The 19,542-nt window shown below is 33.3% G+C and overlaps 1 protein-coding gene across 1 annotated transcript; it reads right to left on the minus strand.

Moving 5' to 3' along the window:
• Nucleotides 1-4,163: 4,163 nt before the first annotated feature.
• On the minus strand, nt 4,164-12,157 carry LOC142627144 (kinesin-like protein KIN-14G). Its single transcript, XM_075800945.1, has 19 exons — nt 11,678-12,157; nt 10,771-10,937; nt 10,530-10,673; nt 9,990-10,250; nt 9,823-9,894; nt 9,419-9,487; nt 9,114-9,191; nt 8,846-8,977; nt 8,680-8,761; nt 8,508-8,603; nt 8,223-8,399; nt 8,037-8,143; nt 7,732-7,910; nt 7,268-7,429; nt 6,813-7,066; nt 6,549-6,712; nt 6,106-6,294; nt 4,833-5,353; nt 4,164-4,635 (listed from the first exon to the last, which is right to left on the minus strand). Exons 1-19 carry the CDS (start codon nt 11,793-11,795, stop codon nt 4,503-4,505), a joined length of 3,105 nt encoding a protein of 1,034 aa, XP_075657060.1. The 5' UTR covers nt 11,796-12,157; the 3' UTR covers nt 4,164-4,502.
• Between the last annotated feature and the right edge of the window lie 7,385 nt (nt 12,158-19,542).

The raw sequence follows: 19,542 nt of genomic DNA on the forward strand, positions 1-19,542 counted from the left end.
TGCATTTTTGTAAGCATAGTAGTGATTTGGTTTTATTTTTGACCATATGTAGGTAAGTATTATCTTGGTGATGCTGGGTATGGTAATAAAAATGGAATTTTGTCACCTTATCGGAGTGTGCGATATCACTTGAAAGAGTTTAGTGATCGTCCTCCTGAGAATGAACAAGAATTGTTCAACCTCCGACACTCTTTCTTGAGAACTACCATTGAGCGAGGGTTTGAAGTGTTGAAGAAACGTTTTCGAGTGTTGGATGCAGAACCATTTTGGTCTTTTGAAACCCAAGTGAAAGTAGTGTTAGCATGTTGTGTGATTCATAATCACATTATGGGGGTTGATCCTGCTGACTATATTATGGAAGCTGCAATGAACCAAGTAGAGGGTAGTGGCTCCCAACAAGAAACACAGTCATGTCGGGAGTCCGTTGAAGACAGTAGAGTGTGGAATGCTAAGAGAGATGAGATATGCAAAACTATGTGGTCTGATTATTCTAGGAGTGGAGAGTAGAACTTTATTTAGATTTATACGATTGTCATATGTACTGTATTCTTGTTTTCTATATGCTCAAACTATTTACTGTAGACTTCTGGTGGTGTAAGGATCATTATTTTCAATAATACATTGTTATTTCCAGTAGTTGTTTCGTTCTGTTGTGCATATCTATAATCGTGGTTGTATGTGTGTTTGATTTGTTGTTCATTTGCACAGTAATTCGTGAATGCTACTTGGATTGTTTAAATGCTAGTCTCACTATACAATTATCATATGTAGTAATGTCGAAAGGGAAAGAAAAGGTGGGTAGTAAGCAATTCCGATGGTTGCCACCAATGCACACGATGATGCTAACTGTACTTGCCGAAGAGGCCACGAAGGGCAACAAGCCCTCGAACACTTTTAAGCCCGGTTCCTTCGCTACTATCACCAAGGCGATAACTGAACAGTTTGGGGTCGAGTGCCACCCCTCGTATGTTGAGAATCGGATGCGTATTTTGAGGACAATGTGGACTACCATTCAAACTCTTCAAAAGAAGAGTGGGTTCGGTTAGGATGATAGCTTAAAAATGATCACATGCGATGCGAAGACGTACCAAGAGGAAGTTATGGTATGGCTTTCAACTATATTTGTGCATTGTATTTTCTATTGTTCTTATCCTATAAATCATGGATTATGTCTCTTGTGGTAATAAGTAATAACAGCTTATACTTGTTTATCATTCACATAAATCATCTAATGACATCTATATTGAATTGAATATTGAATTTATGAGTGAAGTGATCATTGCATTGTTATTGTATGTTCTTGTCTCCCTTACAGGCGCATCGTAAGCATGCTGATTTTTTGAACAAGAAGATAGAGATGTATGATCAGTTGGCCATTGTAGTGGGTAAGAATTTGGCCACAGGAAGCTTTGCTAAGTCATTTATTGATATTGACACAGAGCATGACAATGCAGAGAGCACTGAGATGGTGGCTGATAATGGGGAGGAGGGTGTGGTGGATAAGGGGAAGAATGTGGTAGAATCATCCACCATTGGGTCCACACTTTCGAAGTCCCGCAAAAGAGGCCGTGCACCTCCCTTTGATGATAGTTCTCTGACTGATTTGTCTGATCAGCTTAAGGAAATTGCTGTGGTCTTGAAAGAAATCAATCGGGGGCCTGTTGATTTTAATAGTCTTTACTCTGAGGTGATGGCTATGGCGGCGGATGGGTATAGTGAGGATATGCTCACAACTGCCTTTGACCATCTGTGTGAAAATAAGAAGGTAGCTAGGAGATTTCTGGCCAAGAATACTAAGCTGAGGAAGCTTTGGATGGATAGTTATTTGTTCACTCGACTCTGACTTGTCTGTTTAGTGCTGATTGTGATGGTAGTAGCTTTAGGGATTGTGTGTGATGTAGTACTAGTATGATCCTAACATTGTATGATATATGTGACAATTGTATTATCGGTAAGCAGCCTATGTATGTATTTGTAACCTGTAGGATGTGAACTCTTTTGTATTATTGGGACGATACAATTGCCCAAGTTATGTATGGTGACTTTAAGCATGTAGGGCACATGTGTACTGTTCAGATACCACGTGTAGGTATCAATTTTGCACACCATGGACTTGTAATGGTGAAAGTACATTATGTGCGTTTTGATATAAATATTACCACGTGATATTCGGATGCTCTTTGTTGATGTTGAAGTCGATGATTATTTTTGTGATGCTTTTTGCAACTGTTGAAGTGGATGATTATTTTTGTGCTATTACAGGTTCATCTAGGCAATGCAGGTTTTTATTTGTAAATGCATTTTATATTTTCCGTAAAATGTGTGAACAAACCAAACATGGGAAAATGAATACAGTAAAACGAATTTCAGAAAATGCCAAACAGTGGAATTTGTTTTCTGCCTTATTTTCCATGGTGCAACCAAATAGCTTGAGTACATTTTCTTTACAGGAAAATATTTTCCCTTGAAATGATTTTCCGTCTGGAATTGATTTACCGTCGAACCAAACGCAACCTTAGGTTCAAAAAGTTCTTTTCGGCCTGAAAATGTATTTCTCATTTAGATAAAGTTTAGCTATAAAATTGGCTGTAACTTAACCTTATAATCTTATTCAGTATCTTTTTATTGAAGGTAAATTTTGACAAATCTAACATTGGATTACATCTTCTTATTATATTTTATATGCTTGCTAAATTTCTAGAAAATTAAAAATAAATAGTCATGTCATCAATAAATTATTTAAAATTATGCATAAAATAGAAAATTATGGACCATATAGTAAATAATATCCGATTGACACAAAATTTGACATGTGTATTAACAGTGTAAAGAACATGCAATTCAACGGTCAAAATTTCAAAATATGTAATAATATTTATTTTATTGAGTAAGGTTATAGACTTGTAGCCTTAGGCTACAACCAATTTTGTAGCTAAAGTTTGTCCTTCTCATTTTAGGTAAAAGTATTTAAAAGAAGATATTTCAATTTCAAATTTTAGTTTAAATGACTTGAAAAAAGAAAAGAGAGAATGCAATTATTTTAATGGGTGGATTGGAGTTTTATTAATAGGTGGATTTGAAAGGATTAGATTAAAAATGTCATTTTAAATCCATAATATCATAAATGTTTTTTTTATTACAGCAAAATCCCAACAACTCAAATTATCTTGTACTTTATTAAATTTATTCATACGAAGTAATTTATATATACTAGCTCCTATTAAAAAAAAGTACTTTATACTAGCAATTATTCATCACATCTCTTTATTTAAATCCTTACATTCAAACATGAAAAGGCTAATTAATGGTGAATTCATCATAATTTCCCATTTACAAGTTGAGATTGAATGGCGATTTTTTTTGTTTATATTTAACTTTTCAGAAGTGAGATTTCTTAAGCACCACTCTTCTTTATTTGTGTGTGGATTTGTTTGCATTAACCTATAAACGCAGGACTAGAAAAGAAATACAGTTTGGAATTTTCTTTCCAACAAATATGTTGTCCTATTAATATATTTTCCAGCAGTCAATGCAGTTACTTGAGCTAGGCATAGAGTAGAAGAGGGTGATATAATATATTACTCATTCAAAAGATTCGAAGGAAATAATATTTGCCTGTTGCCACTGGGGTATTCTTGTGAATATATGCATATATTTAACTCTGGCTGGAAAGGTTATTTGATTTAATTGGTTTTTTTTTTTCGTAATTTGTTAATTATGTTGTGATGCCAGATATACTTAAAATTATAGGTTCAATTTGGGGGTTAAAAGTTAGAATATTTTGACTCATGGATACCCCCCTCCCTTCTCCCACAAAGAAAGGTACAAATATTTGTCATTGGAAATTATTTTGTATATTAGATATACTGTGCCTCTCACATTATAGCGGGTTTCATGTGGGAATCCACAAGTAAACCTATCCTTATATAATAGGAGGGTGTATCGATGTATTGTACTAAGTGCACTGAATAATTTCACTAATGTCATGAGAAACCATTCAACTTGCCTTTGGTGCCTAGTTTGTTAAACTCTTTATTGGCTGATACTCATGTTGAATCCCTTCAATTCTTCTCATTGCATGAACCGTACACAAAGTTAGCTAACTTTGCTAATGAAAGGAGAGAAGCAAAAGAAAAATACAAAATATGTATGTAAATCAACTGTTTTTCTTTCATTTTGCATCTTTTTCATTCCTTTTTTTTTTTCTCAGTAGGGAAAAACACTTGTCTTAGAAGGAAAAAAAAAAAACTCAATATCAGCACCCCTATAGACACATTAAAATTGGCTAGGAGGGACTTATACAACTCATGATCACTATTGGAGAAATGCAGGCAACTGGATTTATTGCCACTCAATATAGGAAACCTCTCTCTCTCTCTCTCTCTCTCTCTCTCTCTCTCTCTCTCTCTCTCTCTCTCTATACACAACTACATGATGAATACACAAATAAGAAGAAAAAAAAATCATAGAGCAACTTTCATCAAAACCCCATAGCAATATTCTCACTTAGCACTCCCGGTTTTCCTCTTTCCATCAGTTGGAACAGCCTGCCTTCCAGGCTTTTGCAAAGATTGACTAATACCATTGGGTGGTTTGATCCGAGATGGTGTAGGAATCAGTGATGGAATTAAACTCCTGGTTACAGGCACATAATTCAAAACATTCTATTAGAAACATGTAAATGGCAAGCCCAAATGTAACCAATGCAAGTTTGCTACTATGTGGAAACTGGAAAGGGAAGCATTATTTCACTCCACATTGCAGCACAAAGAAAATTCAGAATTCTGCTTAAAGAAGAACATAGTAAAATATAGGCATTTAAGACAGGTTACCTTGATTCTTGGTTCTTTGTTGGCTTGGGATTTGTTTTCTTTGGTTTTGACTTCAAGCCATTGGAAATATTGGTAAGTTTAGGAAGATTCTGTTGCCAATGCATGTCTGGCTCTGAGGAATCACTAGTTGCAGCCTCAAGCTCATCAGAATCATCAGTGGCCACTTCATACCGACTGCTAGGTACATCATAGTCCTGGATGTCCTTTTTGTTGGCTGTTAGTTTATTGAGAGCTTGTTCTGGGTATATTTTTGAAGGAGCTGAGATATAACTCTCACCAAACATTTCAGGAGACAGTCTGTTGTCTACTTCCCAATGTCTCACCAGAGTTTCATCTCCACTTGCACTGTCATGCTTGTTCACCATGATCTTATCAACCCATTCGCCAGAAACAAAATCCTTGTCATCCTCTTTTCCAATTAGTGTAGGACTGCCAACAAGTGGCCAGGAAGGTGAACTCATCAACATGTCATGGAAATCTAGGCTACGTCTTTTTGGTTTTAGTTTGGATTTACTCCGAGCCTGCAAATATGACCATGAACGGCATTTTATAAAGGTATTAAATAAATGTAATCATTAGATTTTAGGCACCACAGTTTAGTTCTATCATTGTAGAAATGAGACAATTTTCAGCTTTTTCATCAAATTTAAGATTAATTTATTTCACTGATGCACTTAATCACTAGGACATTCCAACAAATAATGCTGTTTAAACCTTTTCTTATAATCTTCTGGTGATGGCTACAGTCTAAAATAACTCCTATTTCCATGCGATATAATATTCCTTTTCTATTTGGAGAAGACTTAATTTTGCCTCAAATGGTATCAAATATAAAATAGCACAATTTCCTCTAAAAATTGCTGCCAGATCTCAAGAACAACTTTCGAAAACTGATAGGAAATCAAATTGAGGTTCAAATAAAGTCCTAGTAGAGTGAACCCCACCAAATAGCTGGTCAAAGATTCAAACCCAAAATGAAACTTTGATGAAGGATGAAGCAACCATGAGATCTAAGCCGATTGGTCAATCCTTTCAACTTTTCATTATCTCTATGCTTCATTAATTATCACATTTTACAATGCCAAAAGATTATAAAATATATCACTGGAGACGGAAAAATGTAACAGTAAGAATGACAAAAAATGATGACTTCAATCCAGACTTTGGTACATATGGCATTCCTGAGATGAATCCATAGTGCTCAGACAAAACTAATTTACGTAGCTAACATGAAATCATGGCCTATCAACCAGTTATGACATTTGGTTCATACCTCTAAGTTACCCACATCGTCCATTGCTTGCCTACGACCTGCTGAGAAGTCTCCAAAACTTTTCCAACTAGGATGGGAAGGAGAAGATCCACACGACTTCATTTTTAATCTTTCTGGGCTGGATTGAGAGCTTTGAATGCTCTCTGTTTCTCCCTCCTTCCTTAATAAGGCAGCTTTAAGGCTAGCAATCTAAAAAGAGAATAAACAAGACACATCTATTTTTCAACACAATTATCAAAGTATACAAGACATATGTGTCAACTTCTTAATTTATAATACAGAAATATAAATATAAATAAAAACAAATATGCAGCCTAAAGATAAGCCATCTGAAATAAAATTAACAATTACTAGACCGAACATGTTTGAGACTGGGAGCAGAGAAGTCAGGAATTTTCTCAAATTCATCATGCAAAACAAACAGAAAAATGACGAGTAAAAACCTGTTCTTTAAGTTCTTTCACTTCTGAACTATCTTTGTTGACCCGTGCAGCACCAAGCTCAACGGTGGAAACCCTTTCAGCAAATTTGAGTGTACTAATTGTTTCTCCAAGAGCTTCAGGCTCCGGACTAATGTGAACAAACATGAGAGTCTTTGCTTGCCCTCCTAATAGATACAAAAAACCAATAAATTAACAATAAAGGAGATTACTGTGGAAATATAGAAGAGGATGTCTCTATAGGCAAGAGGACATTGAGAACCTCACCAAGTGAATCTTGGAGCAGTTGCGTGAGTTTGCTGTTCCTATAAGGAACATGTGAACTCTTTTGTGCAAGAGAGTAGATCACATCTCCCAAGGCAGATAGAGATTTGTTGATATGTTGTGCCTCCTTTAATCTATCTCCGGTCACCTCGGATTTGTCAACCCTTTCACTTCCTGCCAGATCAACTAGATGCATACAACCACGGAGAATAGAACCAGATGTCAAGTCTCTTCCTTGAACATGAACTGTAAGGCAGCTGGAAATAGATACCATACAGAAGTTAGTATCCATTTTCGCATATGGGAAGACTATAATCAATGTTCTCAAAATCAGGAGATGATGAAAAACAGATATGATATTATCATTCCTCGTTCATGTAAGAAACAATAACTAAATGGAAATTTTTAAAAAGAAAAATTTCTCTATTCTAAAACTTATTAGACAGAATTAACCATACCTGTGGGAACGACTACTCCGATCATTCATGGCTGTAGCACCCACTGAACGATTCTTTTGCCCAAGGTTCATCAAATTTATAACATCAGATGTTGTTGATACTGGTACAAGGTTTGCTTCAGGTACATTGATTCCGGTTTGAGAACTGTTACGAATTTCTAATGTACTTTGGAGATAAGGAAACATAAAGGAGTAAGAGGTGCATTGATCAAGGCATATAATCTGTTTGGATAAAGCTTTTTGCTGAAAGATTTTTTTTTTTTTTCTTTTTGATAAGCAAGAAAGATTTTATTATACTGAAAGCTTATTTGTTTATTTGCTAAAAGTTAGTTAAAGTATAGTTATACCTCAAATGATGAGGCTTTAAACAGTTGAATATAAGAAAATAAGTTAAAAAGCTAAAAGAAAAAGTTGTTGTCAAATGCACATTAAAATAAAGATATAAACTAGTGTCGCGAAGGATATCTTTTGTTGACACCATCTGACACAAGGAGATCCTTAACTTGCTCATTGTAAATTTCAAGCATCTGTACAGAAATATCATAGCAAATGGTGTCTTTCCTCTGTTCTGAGAGGAGAAATAGATCGCCCAATGCTCTATAATTTACACCTTGACCTTCCTCTGTAAGCTCTTTTGGTCCACTCTGGTTTGACAGATAAGACAATTCAATAAAACTAATAGAAATGATAAATGTTCTTTGGAAAACATAAATCAAAGCCTTATAGTGAAGAAATGATCAAATATGATGAGGATGTAGTGAATCTCTTACCATAGTATAAGTTTTCCCTGATCCTGTTTGTCCATAAGCAAATATACAAACATTGTAACCATCAAGAACAGACCGAATCAGAGGTTGGGTGTCTGAAAATACCTCCTCTACAAAAAATGATAGCATCTGTAAGGAAGCTTGACAAAATAATACTTTGTTCAAAATACCTCCTCTGCAAAAACATACCTTGGGTTGCTGAAGGACCAAATACTTTGTTGAAAGTGAATGATTTCTTCCCCTCTCTGCTATATTTTAAAGGGGCAATAATTGAAATATTTCCTTCCTCTATATGATCCACAGAACTTGAACGGTTTGGTTGGCCAGGCAGGAAAGGCCTCACTCGGCAGTATACCCTAATGTTTCCTAATCAAACATAATAGATGTATGTCCATTAGATCTTGTTGAGAAATTTAATTAAGTGTCAATGACTGAAGACATTAAGTTAAAACTTTAAACCAATTGGAATGTCACCTTTCAGGTCCTGCACTTGATTGTATAGCTTGCGGTTTTCTTCAAGAACTCTCTGGTATCCAGAAGCAGCATGAGCCAGACCATGCAGGTGCTTACCTATCAAGGGAAGCTAGTATATCATTCCTCCTTGAAGAACTTTATAAAACCATGCAAGTTTTGATTTATAATGTACCTAGATTGTTGAATTCCTCCTGGTACTTCGCCTGCAAAAATTGCATTCCTGCTTTTGTACTATGAAGAATATGTTTCAGCTCCTACAGGATTTAAAAAGCAAAGTCACTAATTGCATGCAGATTAACAGCTTTCCAGCCAGCAAGTTTGATACCATTGCAACTTACCAGAATATCTCTTTGTTGTTGTTCAACAAACGTATGCTGTTTCAAAAGCAGACTTTTTGATCCCTCATCAAGATCATACTTCCGATCATTACTTTCCTCCTCTTTATATTGCATGCCAGATTTTTCTTCCACCTTAATCATATTGAGAGAATAGGTCACTCATATGTGCCGACACAACAAAGAAATCAACTTGCTTGTCGAAACTATATATTTTGAGTGTGACAAATTTATCACTTGCGTTTTAAACTTTCTATTCGTGTGTAAATACCTTTATATCATCAGAAGAAGTTTTGGATAGAGAATCATCAGGGCCAGATTCTGCCATATCCTTTGCAGTTGTTTTCATCTGTCAGATTACCAGATACGTTAATATCACCGACAATTATTTTTAATAAAAAAAGAAAAAAAAAAAAAAAGAGAGTTTTCTATAGGAAGAACATGATTTCTGCACTAGCATCAGCAGAAATTAGGATCCTGACCCTTCACATAAATCATAGTCAAAGGCAGCAAGGAACTTTGCTAGGCAAACACCATGTGTATGAGGTGGAATATCAATAAAAAGCCAACATTTACCAGTTCATTTTGGCTTTCCAAGCGACGGTTGAACTCCTCCATGACTTTATTAAGCATAGATTCTACAATCTGTGACAGGCTCAAGAGTCAGTTGTTACTCTAGTTACAATTACAAAAATACATATAACTAGTGATAAGTTATTACAGAGAATTTCTAGACCAGACAAGAAGTCTAAAAGAATGAACATGTAGGCAAATGGTTAGTTTGTGGACGAATCTCAAATGGTTAGTGTCATCCAACTGGGACAATATATTCTCTAAAATGTATCCATGGTTGGAGTCGGCAATTTTTATGACTTCTGCAAATTCCTGCTTAGTACATACTTTGCAGAATTGTAAGCAGTCTCCTCAAAATCTATTTATATCAGGACAATTCAAAACAGAGAAAGCACCAGTACACTTACAATTGGAATTTCTTCTTGCTTCTTATTAGAGAGAACTTCACGGACTAGCATATTTAAGGAACGAGAGGAACCCTGCAGATAAGAACACATATAAAAACTTTTGGTGTCATGCTACTATGAAAAGTAAAAATTAATATAAAAAGAACAGAAATTCAAAGCTCACTAACTGCTTCATTGATGTCATGGCCGATATCATTGTATGAAGATAGATCACCAGACAGACTCTGTAGAGACTTCTCATTCAATGATGAGGCCCTTGAAAAAGAATTCATGAATGGTTCTGAATTTTTTCGTACAAAAGATTTCACACAGACAGGTGCTTTCAAATTTGCACCAGGTTTCCATGATCCATTCCCACCTCCTTCTTTCCATTCACTATATGATTTGATTGCTAGAACACAGTTCACAATCCTTGCAGATTTTCCTCCCTGTACAGTCAGGAGATTAAAACAATGTAACATCAGACTGACAACTCTCTCAAAGTAATTCTGTGCCATATTGGTTCATCATCAACCCAAAATAACCACTTTTTCCCCCAAGTATAAGTTACATCCAAAAAAGAGACAAGGACAGGCAAGTTTGAAATGGCATTATACAGTTTTTCATTTTTTCTTTTTTCTTTTTTGACTAAAGGCAAGAGGGGTGTAGAATCTGAAGATGAAGCCCATTATACAGATTTTCCTATTCATGTTAACTACATCACACACCTGTTCCAAATCAGAGGCTTCAAAAGTTGGAAGCCCCAATTCTTCCACAGCTACAAGGAAATTTCTGACATTTTCAAAGTACTGGAATGCAGATAGAGCTGCCCCATCAGGAATAACAAGAGAATCACAAGGACCCTCAACCACCTAAATTAGTCAATAAACATCATCAAAACCAACTAAAATATATATGAACAGACATGTGAAAAGCTGAAAAGAAAATGAAAACCTTGCTGAATCATACCTTTGGCACTGCTCCAGGCTGAACCTTGTTAAGAACATAGCATAGGATTTTTCCACTTCTCAACCCAAGCCTGAATTCTTCTTCAGTAGGCTCTGCAGGCAATTCCTTACCCCCACCCACTCCAACCGCCCTTCTGAGCCATCCGGCTGCTTCATATCTTCTCAAGGCTACACAATGATGCAGCAACCTTAAATTTATTTTCTTATTAATCACATCTCAAGCTAAGAGAAGCCACATTTCACCAACCAACACCGATATAAAGAAGGTTAGAGCCTTAGAGGTCTAGATATCAAAATCTTGATTTTACTGCAGAATTCATTTTGTTGATTTCAGCTCCACCTTATGTAGAATCCTTTCCAAATTCATTGGAGCATAAAGCAATTGAGTAATCAGCTATTCAAAATTTAAGGATTCCTATTCTAATTCTAACTTCATCGCTATAATTCCATGCAAGAAAAATGTTAAGCATTTAATCATGATAAAGTTCCAAAACTTCTTGGGAATGAGATTATGAGAATTGAAAAGAAAAAAAATAATTAATGCAATGAGAAAGATGATACAAAAATGAGATTATTGGACAATGAAAAATCATATCATAACTAAGACATTTTTTGTGTGTAAATTTATAAAATTTACATAAGATTGTAATCACATGATTATCCCCTCACATAATTCATTACCACTATAACATGTACATCAAATCAACCTTATACTTTACAAAATTTTCATTGTCATAATATATATGCTAAAGCCATAATTTGTGTAGAAACAATTTACAAGAAATGCTTCCTCTGCTTATCAAAGAAACCATTAAATCCAAAATTCAATCAATTTTTATAGAGAAAAAAGAAGAAGAAGAAGTAAACATTGAAGTGCAAATAAAATTCAAGAAATGATTTGATCATACAAGTTTCCTCAGCCTTCCTTGAAGCCAATCCCATATCGCTTGATCTGGTACCATGTTTTTGAAGAACATCTTCAACCATTGAAGCTACAGAAAAAGGTAATACTTGCTCTGTTGCCATTGCTTTCTTTATCACACACCAACCCAGAATTTTTTTTTTTTTTTTAATCAGAAACTCAGATTTCAAATCATACCCATTAATTTAAAGGCCTTAATACTTCCAAAAAAAACTTCAATTCAACAATTTACATAGAAATTAACAAAAAGTTCAAATTTTTTTGTTTGTGGTGTTAAATTTAAGAAGAAAAAAATTATTTTAGCTGAATTCTCAGGGAAATGGATGAATGAGAGACTAGGGTTTTGATGAGTTGATCTGTAAAGAGAGAGAGAGAGAGATTTGTGCAAAGTGAAGAGAGAGAGAAGAGAAATTTTCTTAGCTCTTTCCCTTACTTTCCCTCTGTTTCTCTCACAGTTTTCTTGCTCTTTCTTGTTTTCTTTTTCTCTCTGTCTAATATTAGTGGAAAAAAGGTTAACCGAACCTGGCTCCGAGCCTCTCGGCATGGACTTGACGGTATATATTTTTCCTATATAATTATTTCTAAATTTTTTATAAGAAATTTTTGCTTTTAAAATTATTTTCCTTGAGAGGAAAAAAAAATTAATTAAAAAAAATATATATATATATATATATACTTTCTTATAACTAATTAGAATTTTGACAATGGACCTATTGTGAAGTTCTTAAAATCTCAACTATTTATTGGAAAGTATTCAAGTAATTGATGACATGATAAAATCTGAACGATTTATTTAACAACGAATGGTTAAGATTTTAAAGAATTCAATGCTTATAGTTATTTAGAAAACTTTCAAGATCCTAATCCGATTTTTAGTTCAAATCAGCGATGTATGTATATTTATATTTTCAAATCCAAGAACTTCTTTCGGTAAATTTTTTTTTAAAAGTATTTTTATGGGTACAATAAAATATTATAATATTTTTACAACAAAATAAGATGTCAATTTATTATCTGTCAAAATAAAATAATGAATATTGTATTGTGACCCATTCGAACAGAAAACAAGAATGTAGAAATGTTATGACATTTTGTTATGTACCTGTACTTTCACATGAAATCTAGGACACTATCGGCAGATTTTTAGGTGCTTTTTTTTTCAATAAATTTGGGTGCAATGGTCAAATCAACTTCTAATTTGAGTGTTTATGCAATGAATTGGAGGCATCCATTTGACGGGTTTGTTTTTTTATTTTGAAAAATGGATTCAGAATAAACTTATTGTTGTTCTATTAATTGCAATTTGGATTTAACTATGATGTACCCATTCATGATATGTGAAAATAAAATATGGGTACATCATTGATATGCAACATCAAATCAATCCTTGCATCATTTTGGTAAGATAATCTTGATTTTGGTTTAATGTCAAAGGCCCAAAAATCTCCAATTTATTTGAGAAATTTATGGCAATATGGAAACAATATAAACGCACCTTAGATGGTTTTTTTTTTTTTATTATCAGATAGGAACCTTAGATGGTGTTGATGTGGCAAGGAGTGTAATTGGTGGTTTAGATTCTAATGCAAAGTTAATTTTTTTGGCCTTGCAGAGGGGAGCTTATTTCATTGATTTATTGAGAGCTTACAAAATAAGTAGGACAAAAGTACAACTGTCCATTGAAAAAGTAAAGTTTAAAAAGAATTATAATGAAAAAGTAAAGTTTAAAAGGAATTATAAATAAGTTCAATAAGCTGAATAAATAAACAATCTAATTTTATCTTACCACTTATCCAAATAACCAACTAAATGTAATAATTTTTTTTTTGAGAAGTGGTACATTCATAATATTTTTACAATAAATTATAGGTGATAAATTGTTATTGGTTCTAATAAAAACATGTCACTAAAATTATTTTTTTGTCGATCAGTAAAAACCAATAATAACTTGTCACTTAAAATTTATTGTAAAAATGTTATAGACATAACATTTCTTAAAAAAAATAAATTTGTGTTTTTGAGCTCAATTTGCTTGCAAATCCTCAAAAATACTTGCTTTTAACATGTATCAATTAACCTTTGTTGTAACTTGTAAGTGCATAACAAAATTAACGTTAATATTTTATCTGATTTGCATGCAAAAATATCATTGAGAAGCTACCATGTGTCTTCTCTAGAAAATAGACAGAGCTTACTTCACTGAATTTAAGGCAAATAATACAGTAATTATGTAGTTTAAGCACTAATTCTAGGTGGGTTTGACGTGAATTTTACACACATTGATATGCCTTCATTACATAACCAAATGTCTCCTTTATTAATCCAAAATGATCTTCAATTTGTTGAGTTATTCTTACATTTAACGTTACTTAGGTCCCTTTTTAGCTTAGTTGTGTGTGACATTGCTTTGTCCCTTTCAGATTTGAAAGATTACCTAGGTGGATTCCTATTTAATTCTGCCAAATGTGCCTATTCCATCCCTAAACTAGCATGTCCTCTTCTTCTTTCGGGCAACTTAAGAGTTAAGAGGAATTTTATAAAATATTCAATTGATTTCATTTTTTTTTTTTTTTTGAATCCTCACATGACTTTATTATATGTATGTTTGAGAATCTAACATGCCTAAGTTAGCCCAAGCTTTTAACAGCCCCATTAGTATATGTTGGAATATACAACTATAGATTGCATTATATGTGTGTAATTTTTATTTTAGACTATACGGGGAGTGACTTGATGGTAAGAATTCTTGTCTCAGTACTCAGAGAGAAGCGGTTGAGCAGTACTCCCAATAAGACCTGTGTGGTACACATTGTATTACTCATTGCCGTCACGTGACGTGAGATCGATGAGTCCATACCAAAGACCCCTTTTTTAATCCAGCTAAAAAAAAAAGAGTAATATTATTTTAGAAGAAATATGATGAAAAGAAAAATTAATAGCTCGCTCAAGTGAGGCCAAGGTGCAAGAAATTGTGTGATCGGCAAAAACAAAGCAAACGGGAAACAAAATGGTTATATTGGCACTTAACCAAGCCATCACAAACGAGTTACGAGAGTTGAGCAAAGAATGAGCAACGTAGTAGTGAGGATGAGTGGATACAAGTGAGGTTAGTCTCGCTCGATATCCGCTCGAGTGAGGTTAGTCTAGCTCGAGCAAGACAATTACAAAATGTGCAGATTTTGCTACTAAAAAAAAACAACAACAACAACAACAAGAAGAAGTTAACAACAACACCGAGGAATGAGATATTTAATGTCTATAATGGCAAGTTACAGCCTCATGCTTTTTCAAAGGCAATTTTTCATTGTCTATATATAGAGCTTCCATATTTAGATATTTTTTTCCTATTGATTTCACACCATTACAGAGAAATTAACAAAATATTTCAAGTTTGTTACTTGAAGAATTCTGACTTAAGAACTCTTTTGAGTTTGGGCAAATATTGTATTAAAAATAGTAAGTTCATTCGTGCCTCCAAGTCTAAGCCATTAAGGTCTTATATTCTTTTATTGTGAATATATGTAATTAGTCCTGACTGGTCTGTTAAAAAATTCATAATTAAATCCAAAATTTTGGAATTAAGGATTAGGTGTTGTTGTGTACAATAAGATGAGTGACTTTGTGGCTGAGCTAAGAGCCTCTTGACTTCACTATGTATTTCCTTTGTTAATGCCTTCATGATGCCTAATATTCTTCTAATAATAATGAATAACCAATCCCTTTGCTTATTTGTAAAGGCTAAACATATCATCATGATTAGATTACTCAACTTTAAAAACGAAAACAAATACTTAAAAGGTTAAGAAAGGTTAAGATGATCATTAGCACCATTGTACTTGTGAACAAAAGAAAATTAATATTTTCATGATATTACATTATTACTTGAAAAATGCAATGCCCTCGTCCATTCATTTCCACTTGAAAGCTTCTTTGCATCCAATCCATGTTTATGATTACGAGTCTTTTAAAACCACATAGTATGGGTTTTTTTTGTTTTTTTGTTTTATACCCCTTCTTATACCCCATGCACACCACTTTTTAAATTAATTAGTACTTTGCAACTTTAAATGGATACCATACAGTAAGAGCATCACCATCATATAATTCTTCTGGTAAAATTAGGCAGTTGGTCATTTTCAATGATCAATACACTAGTTAAAATTGGTCACTAGTCTAATTCAAAATGAGTCCTTGTCACAAATTTAACAAAAAAAAAAAAAGATTATAAACCAATTATGGCATTGTATTTTTTTATTTTTCTAGAAAGATGTTTCTTTTTTCAAAGGGTTTTTGAGCTGATTTGTTAAAAGTCCCCAAGAAAATGCATGTTCCATTTATACTTTAGCTTTCTTTTTTTTCCCTCCCCTCTCTCTCTCCCCCATGATGCACAAGAGCATGCTTGAAATTACATGAAAGTGAGCAAGTAGAGGAAAAGAAGCAGAAAAAAAAAAAAAAAAAAAAAGTGGGGCTAGCCAAGCAGACCAACTTAAGTTAGCCCTCCAGAGAGAAAAGAAGGGAGGGGCAGAAAAGCAGCTTATCTTTCATGCCATTTGTCACTGATTGGTGATGGGCAACCAGTAAGCAATTCATGGACAGAGTAAGTAGGAGGAGCACATGATATGTGCACCATCTCATGATTTAGGCCACTATTAACCATTTGTTTAAAGAATGTCTGTATATCAGGAGCTTCCAGGGCAGACCAAGAAATTTTTGTCCCAAACATTTGGATGCTAGCAAGGTAATCTCGTAAATGTTTGATTTCAAAGAACAAATATTGATATGAGAATTGTTGGAAGGAAAATTTTCTGATAAAATATGAACCAAATTAAAAGTAGGTTGTTGAACAAATGATAGGCCAAATTTTGAGATAATTAATTTAAGATGATTTTAGTTGTGTCTGTATTTAATGTCATATATTTTGTTTATAATTGGTCTTAAATTCAAAAAAAGAAAAGAGAAAGAGATAGGTTGACGACTAATATAAAATTTAGTCACTTTATTATGAAATGAGAATATAAATAATATAAATCTTAAGAATTTAAGGGACTTCAATTTAAAGATTTTATTTAGGCTCATTATTATTTTAAAATCCATACTATCCATTCATGAAGCTGTCAAAAGATAAATTGTACATATCCACAACCAAGTTTCATTAATTGACAGTACTTTGCAACCTATAAATACAATCTTTGTCAGTAAATTCTAGATATTTTCCAAAGAGTCCGACAACTTTGTTGTAAAACATATTGTCCTATACCTTTTATTTCCTTTGCAATATTATGTATGTGATCATCTGCAAACCACGTATATTTGATGATGACATGCTAATTAAGGGATTAAGACTTCTAATTAATAATCCAGAGTTCCAACCAATTGTATATGTGTCATAATTCTTAAATAAATCCTGCAGGTAAAATGCTTGTTTCAAAAATGATAATTAGTCTAAATTTTAATGCTCTCATAACCATTTATTAGGTGTCATATCTTCAGTAGTTATTATAGAGATTGCATGTATCTGAAACTTATATACATGTCCTATTGGCAAAATTACACCAATCTCCTTAGGCCCTATTTAGTTGGGAGGATAGAAATTTTCAACATTGACCTTTGAAGTTTCAAAAAATAGTAGTCCCCATCTTGAATTTTAATATAATCTAGTGATATGAAATTTTCAACAACTTTTCTCACAATTACTAACATAACTTAGAATTGTTCAAGCTTTGGATAACGATGGTCTCAGGCCCAGTTCTTCTAGATGTTTTATGTTTGCTTGATCAATAAAATATTTATTCAGCAAAAAAAAAAAAAAAAAACCAACTAACGTGACCTATTTGTAATTGATATATAAAAGTGATGTTAGTGGGCCTGCATGAAAGTAAAATTGCTCAAATCGTAACTTACTACCTTAAAATGTTGTGCAAAAATTTGTGTCTCTGTCATTGCTCTTATGATAAATATAAGAAATAAACTAAAATCCCTATTCCCCCTTAAGTGATCTGATTAACTTAATTTACCAAAAGTTAGGAATGTTCATTGGATAACTCAAATGTAAAATAAGTGTGTTTATCACAAACCTCAAGGAGGAAAATGTGTTAATAAAACGTTGGGAGTGAAGTGTAATTTTTTTATGTCTCAAGAGACATTAATGCAATTTTCTCTATTTGTATTCGTCCCACATTAATTACCAACCAAATTGCTTGTTTATAGCTTAAAGCACAAAGGTTGAAAATGAGTTGAGCAAAGCTGAGCCAAGTTTTTTTTTATTTTTTATTTTTTTTTTTATACAAGATAGAAATTCTACTATAGTCTAATCTAAGTGTATATATGTGTGATACTTCATGCTGAAGATCATGCTAAAGACTTGAACCTCAGTCTTTACCTCCCACACTCCACAAACACTTATACTTGTAAAATGACTATTGCACCAAAAGTGTGAGATGGTGCTGAGCCAAGTATTAAAAATTCAGGATTCACTTTTTTTCTCTTTAAACATAATCTGATCTCGAACTTATCACCAAATCAAATTGTATTTAAGCTTGGTTCATTTTATTATCAAATTAACTCATACTTGTTCACAAACCACTCTATCAACGTATTCTTTTTTTCATATGCAATAAACACTACATTTAAAATTATTTACTCCTTCGCAAATCCATACCAATTGTTAATAACTAAATTGTAGTTAGAATTATATTATTCGAGTTAATTAGATAAAATGATTTTTGTTTATAACAATCAAATCCACTAACCTTGTAGTCTATTTACTACAAAATAGGTTGTTTCCATTATTGATGAATTATAAATCATAACTTGATATCTTATAGATTTATTTACAAATTTATACAATCTAATTTCAAATCTATAAAAATATATTTTTATACATATATATATATATATATATATATATATATATATATATTACATAATACTTGCAAGTATATTATTATGTTTGAACTTTGAACTTAAATTGTCTGATAGTCGAGCCTAAAATGAAAACTGAACTTAGGGTCCGTTTGTATAGAACTTTGAACTTAGGATCCATTTGGATAAAACTTATTGTTGAAAATTGAAAACTGAAAACTGAAAATACTGTAGCAAATTAATTTTTAAATGTACGAATAGTGTTGTGAGACCCATTTATAATAAAAAATTGGTTGAAAAGTGAAGTTGTGGGTCACGTGAATAGTACATAAGACCTACAGATGTGACAAAAAGACGAAAAAGTCAATAAATCACAGTTACTGTTCATGAATAGTAGCATGAACAGTATCGTTGTCTCCCTGACGCGAGCAACAGCAGAAGAAAAAAAAAAAAAAAAAAAACGTAAAAACGCAACTTTACAAAACGCAACGCGCATGTGCATCCGGCCAATAAATATACCCTTAAACTTGAATAAATGGACACAAATAAACTTTTTCTTGAACATGATCCGAACTCTGAAGCGTCGGTTCAATTACATTACAATCCCGGTAAAGAACAACAATTTATAAAAGGCCACAAGGGTCTTATCGTCAATTAAGTTGAAACGTCTCCCTCCAACGTTCAAAAATATTCAAACCCATGGTTCGGAGCCGAACCTAAAAGAAGGTTAGGGGGAGTTAGAGATAAAGTGAATTTCTAATAAGTTTCAGTGTGCTCCTGAAAATATGGAAGTGGGGCCCAAAAAGAAGAGTTTGAATTGGTGGGACCCACCCAAAGTTAGCATGCCGGCATGTGTGTTAGTTAAGGAAATAAGGCTGCCGGCCCAAGCCCAACCCTTGTAACGACTAGGCTCCACTGGCTCGGCTAAAGACCATCCAAAACATGTTGATAAAGAGAGATGAAGAAAAAAAAAAAAAATTAATTAATTAA

The sequence above is a fragment of the Castanea sativa genome, chromosome 3 (genome assembly GCF_040712315.1).
Source record: "Castanea sativa cultivar Marrone di Chiusa Pesio chromosome 3, ASM4071231v1".
NCBI lineage: Eukaryota > Viridiplantae > Streptophyta > Magnoliopsida > Fagales > Fagaceae > Castanea > Castanea sativa.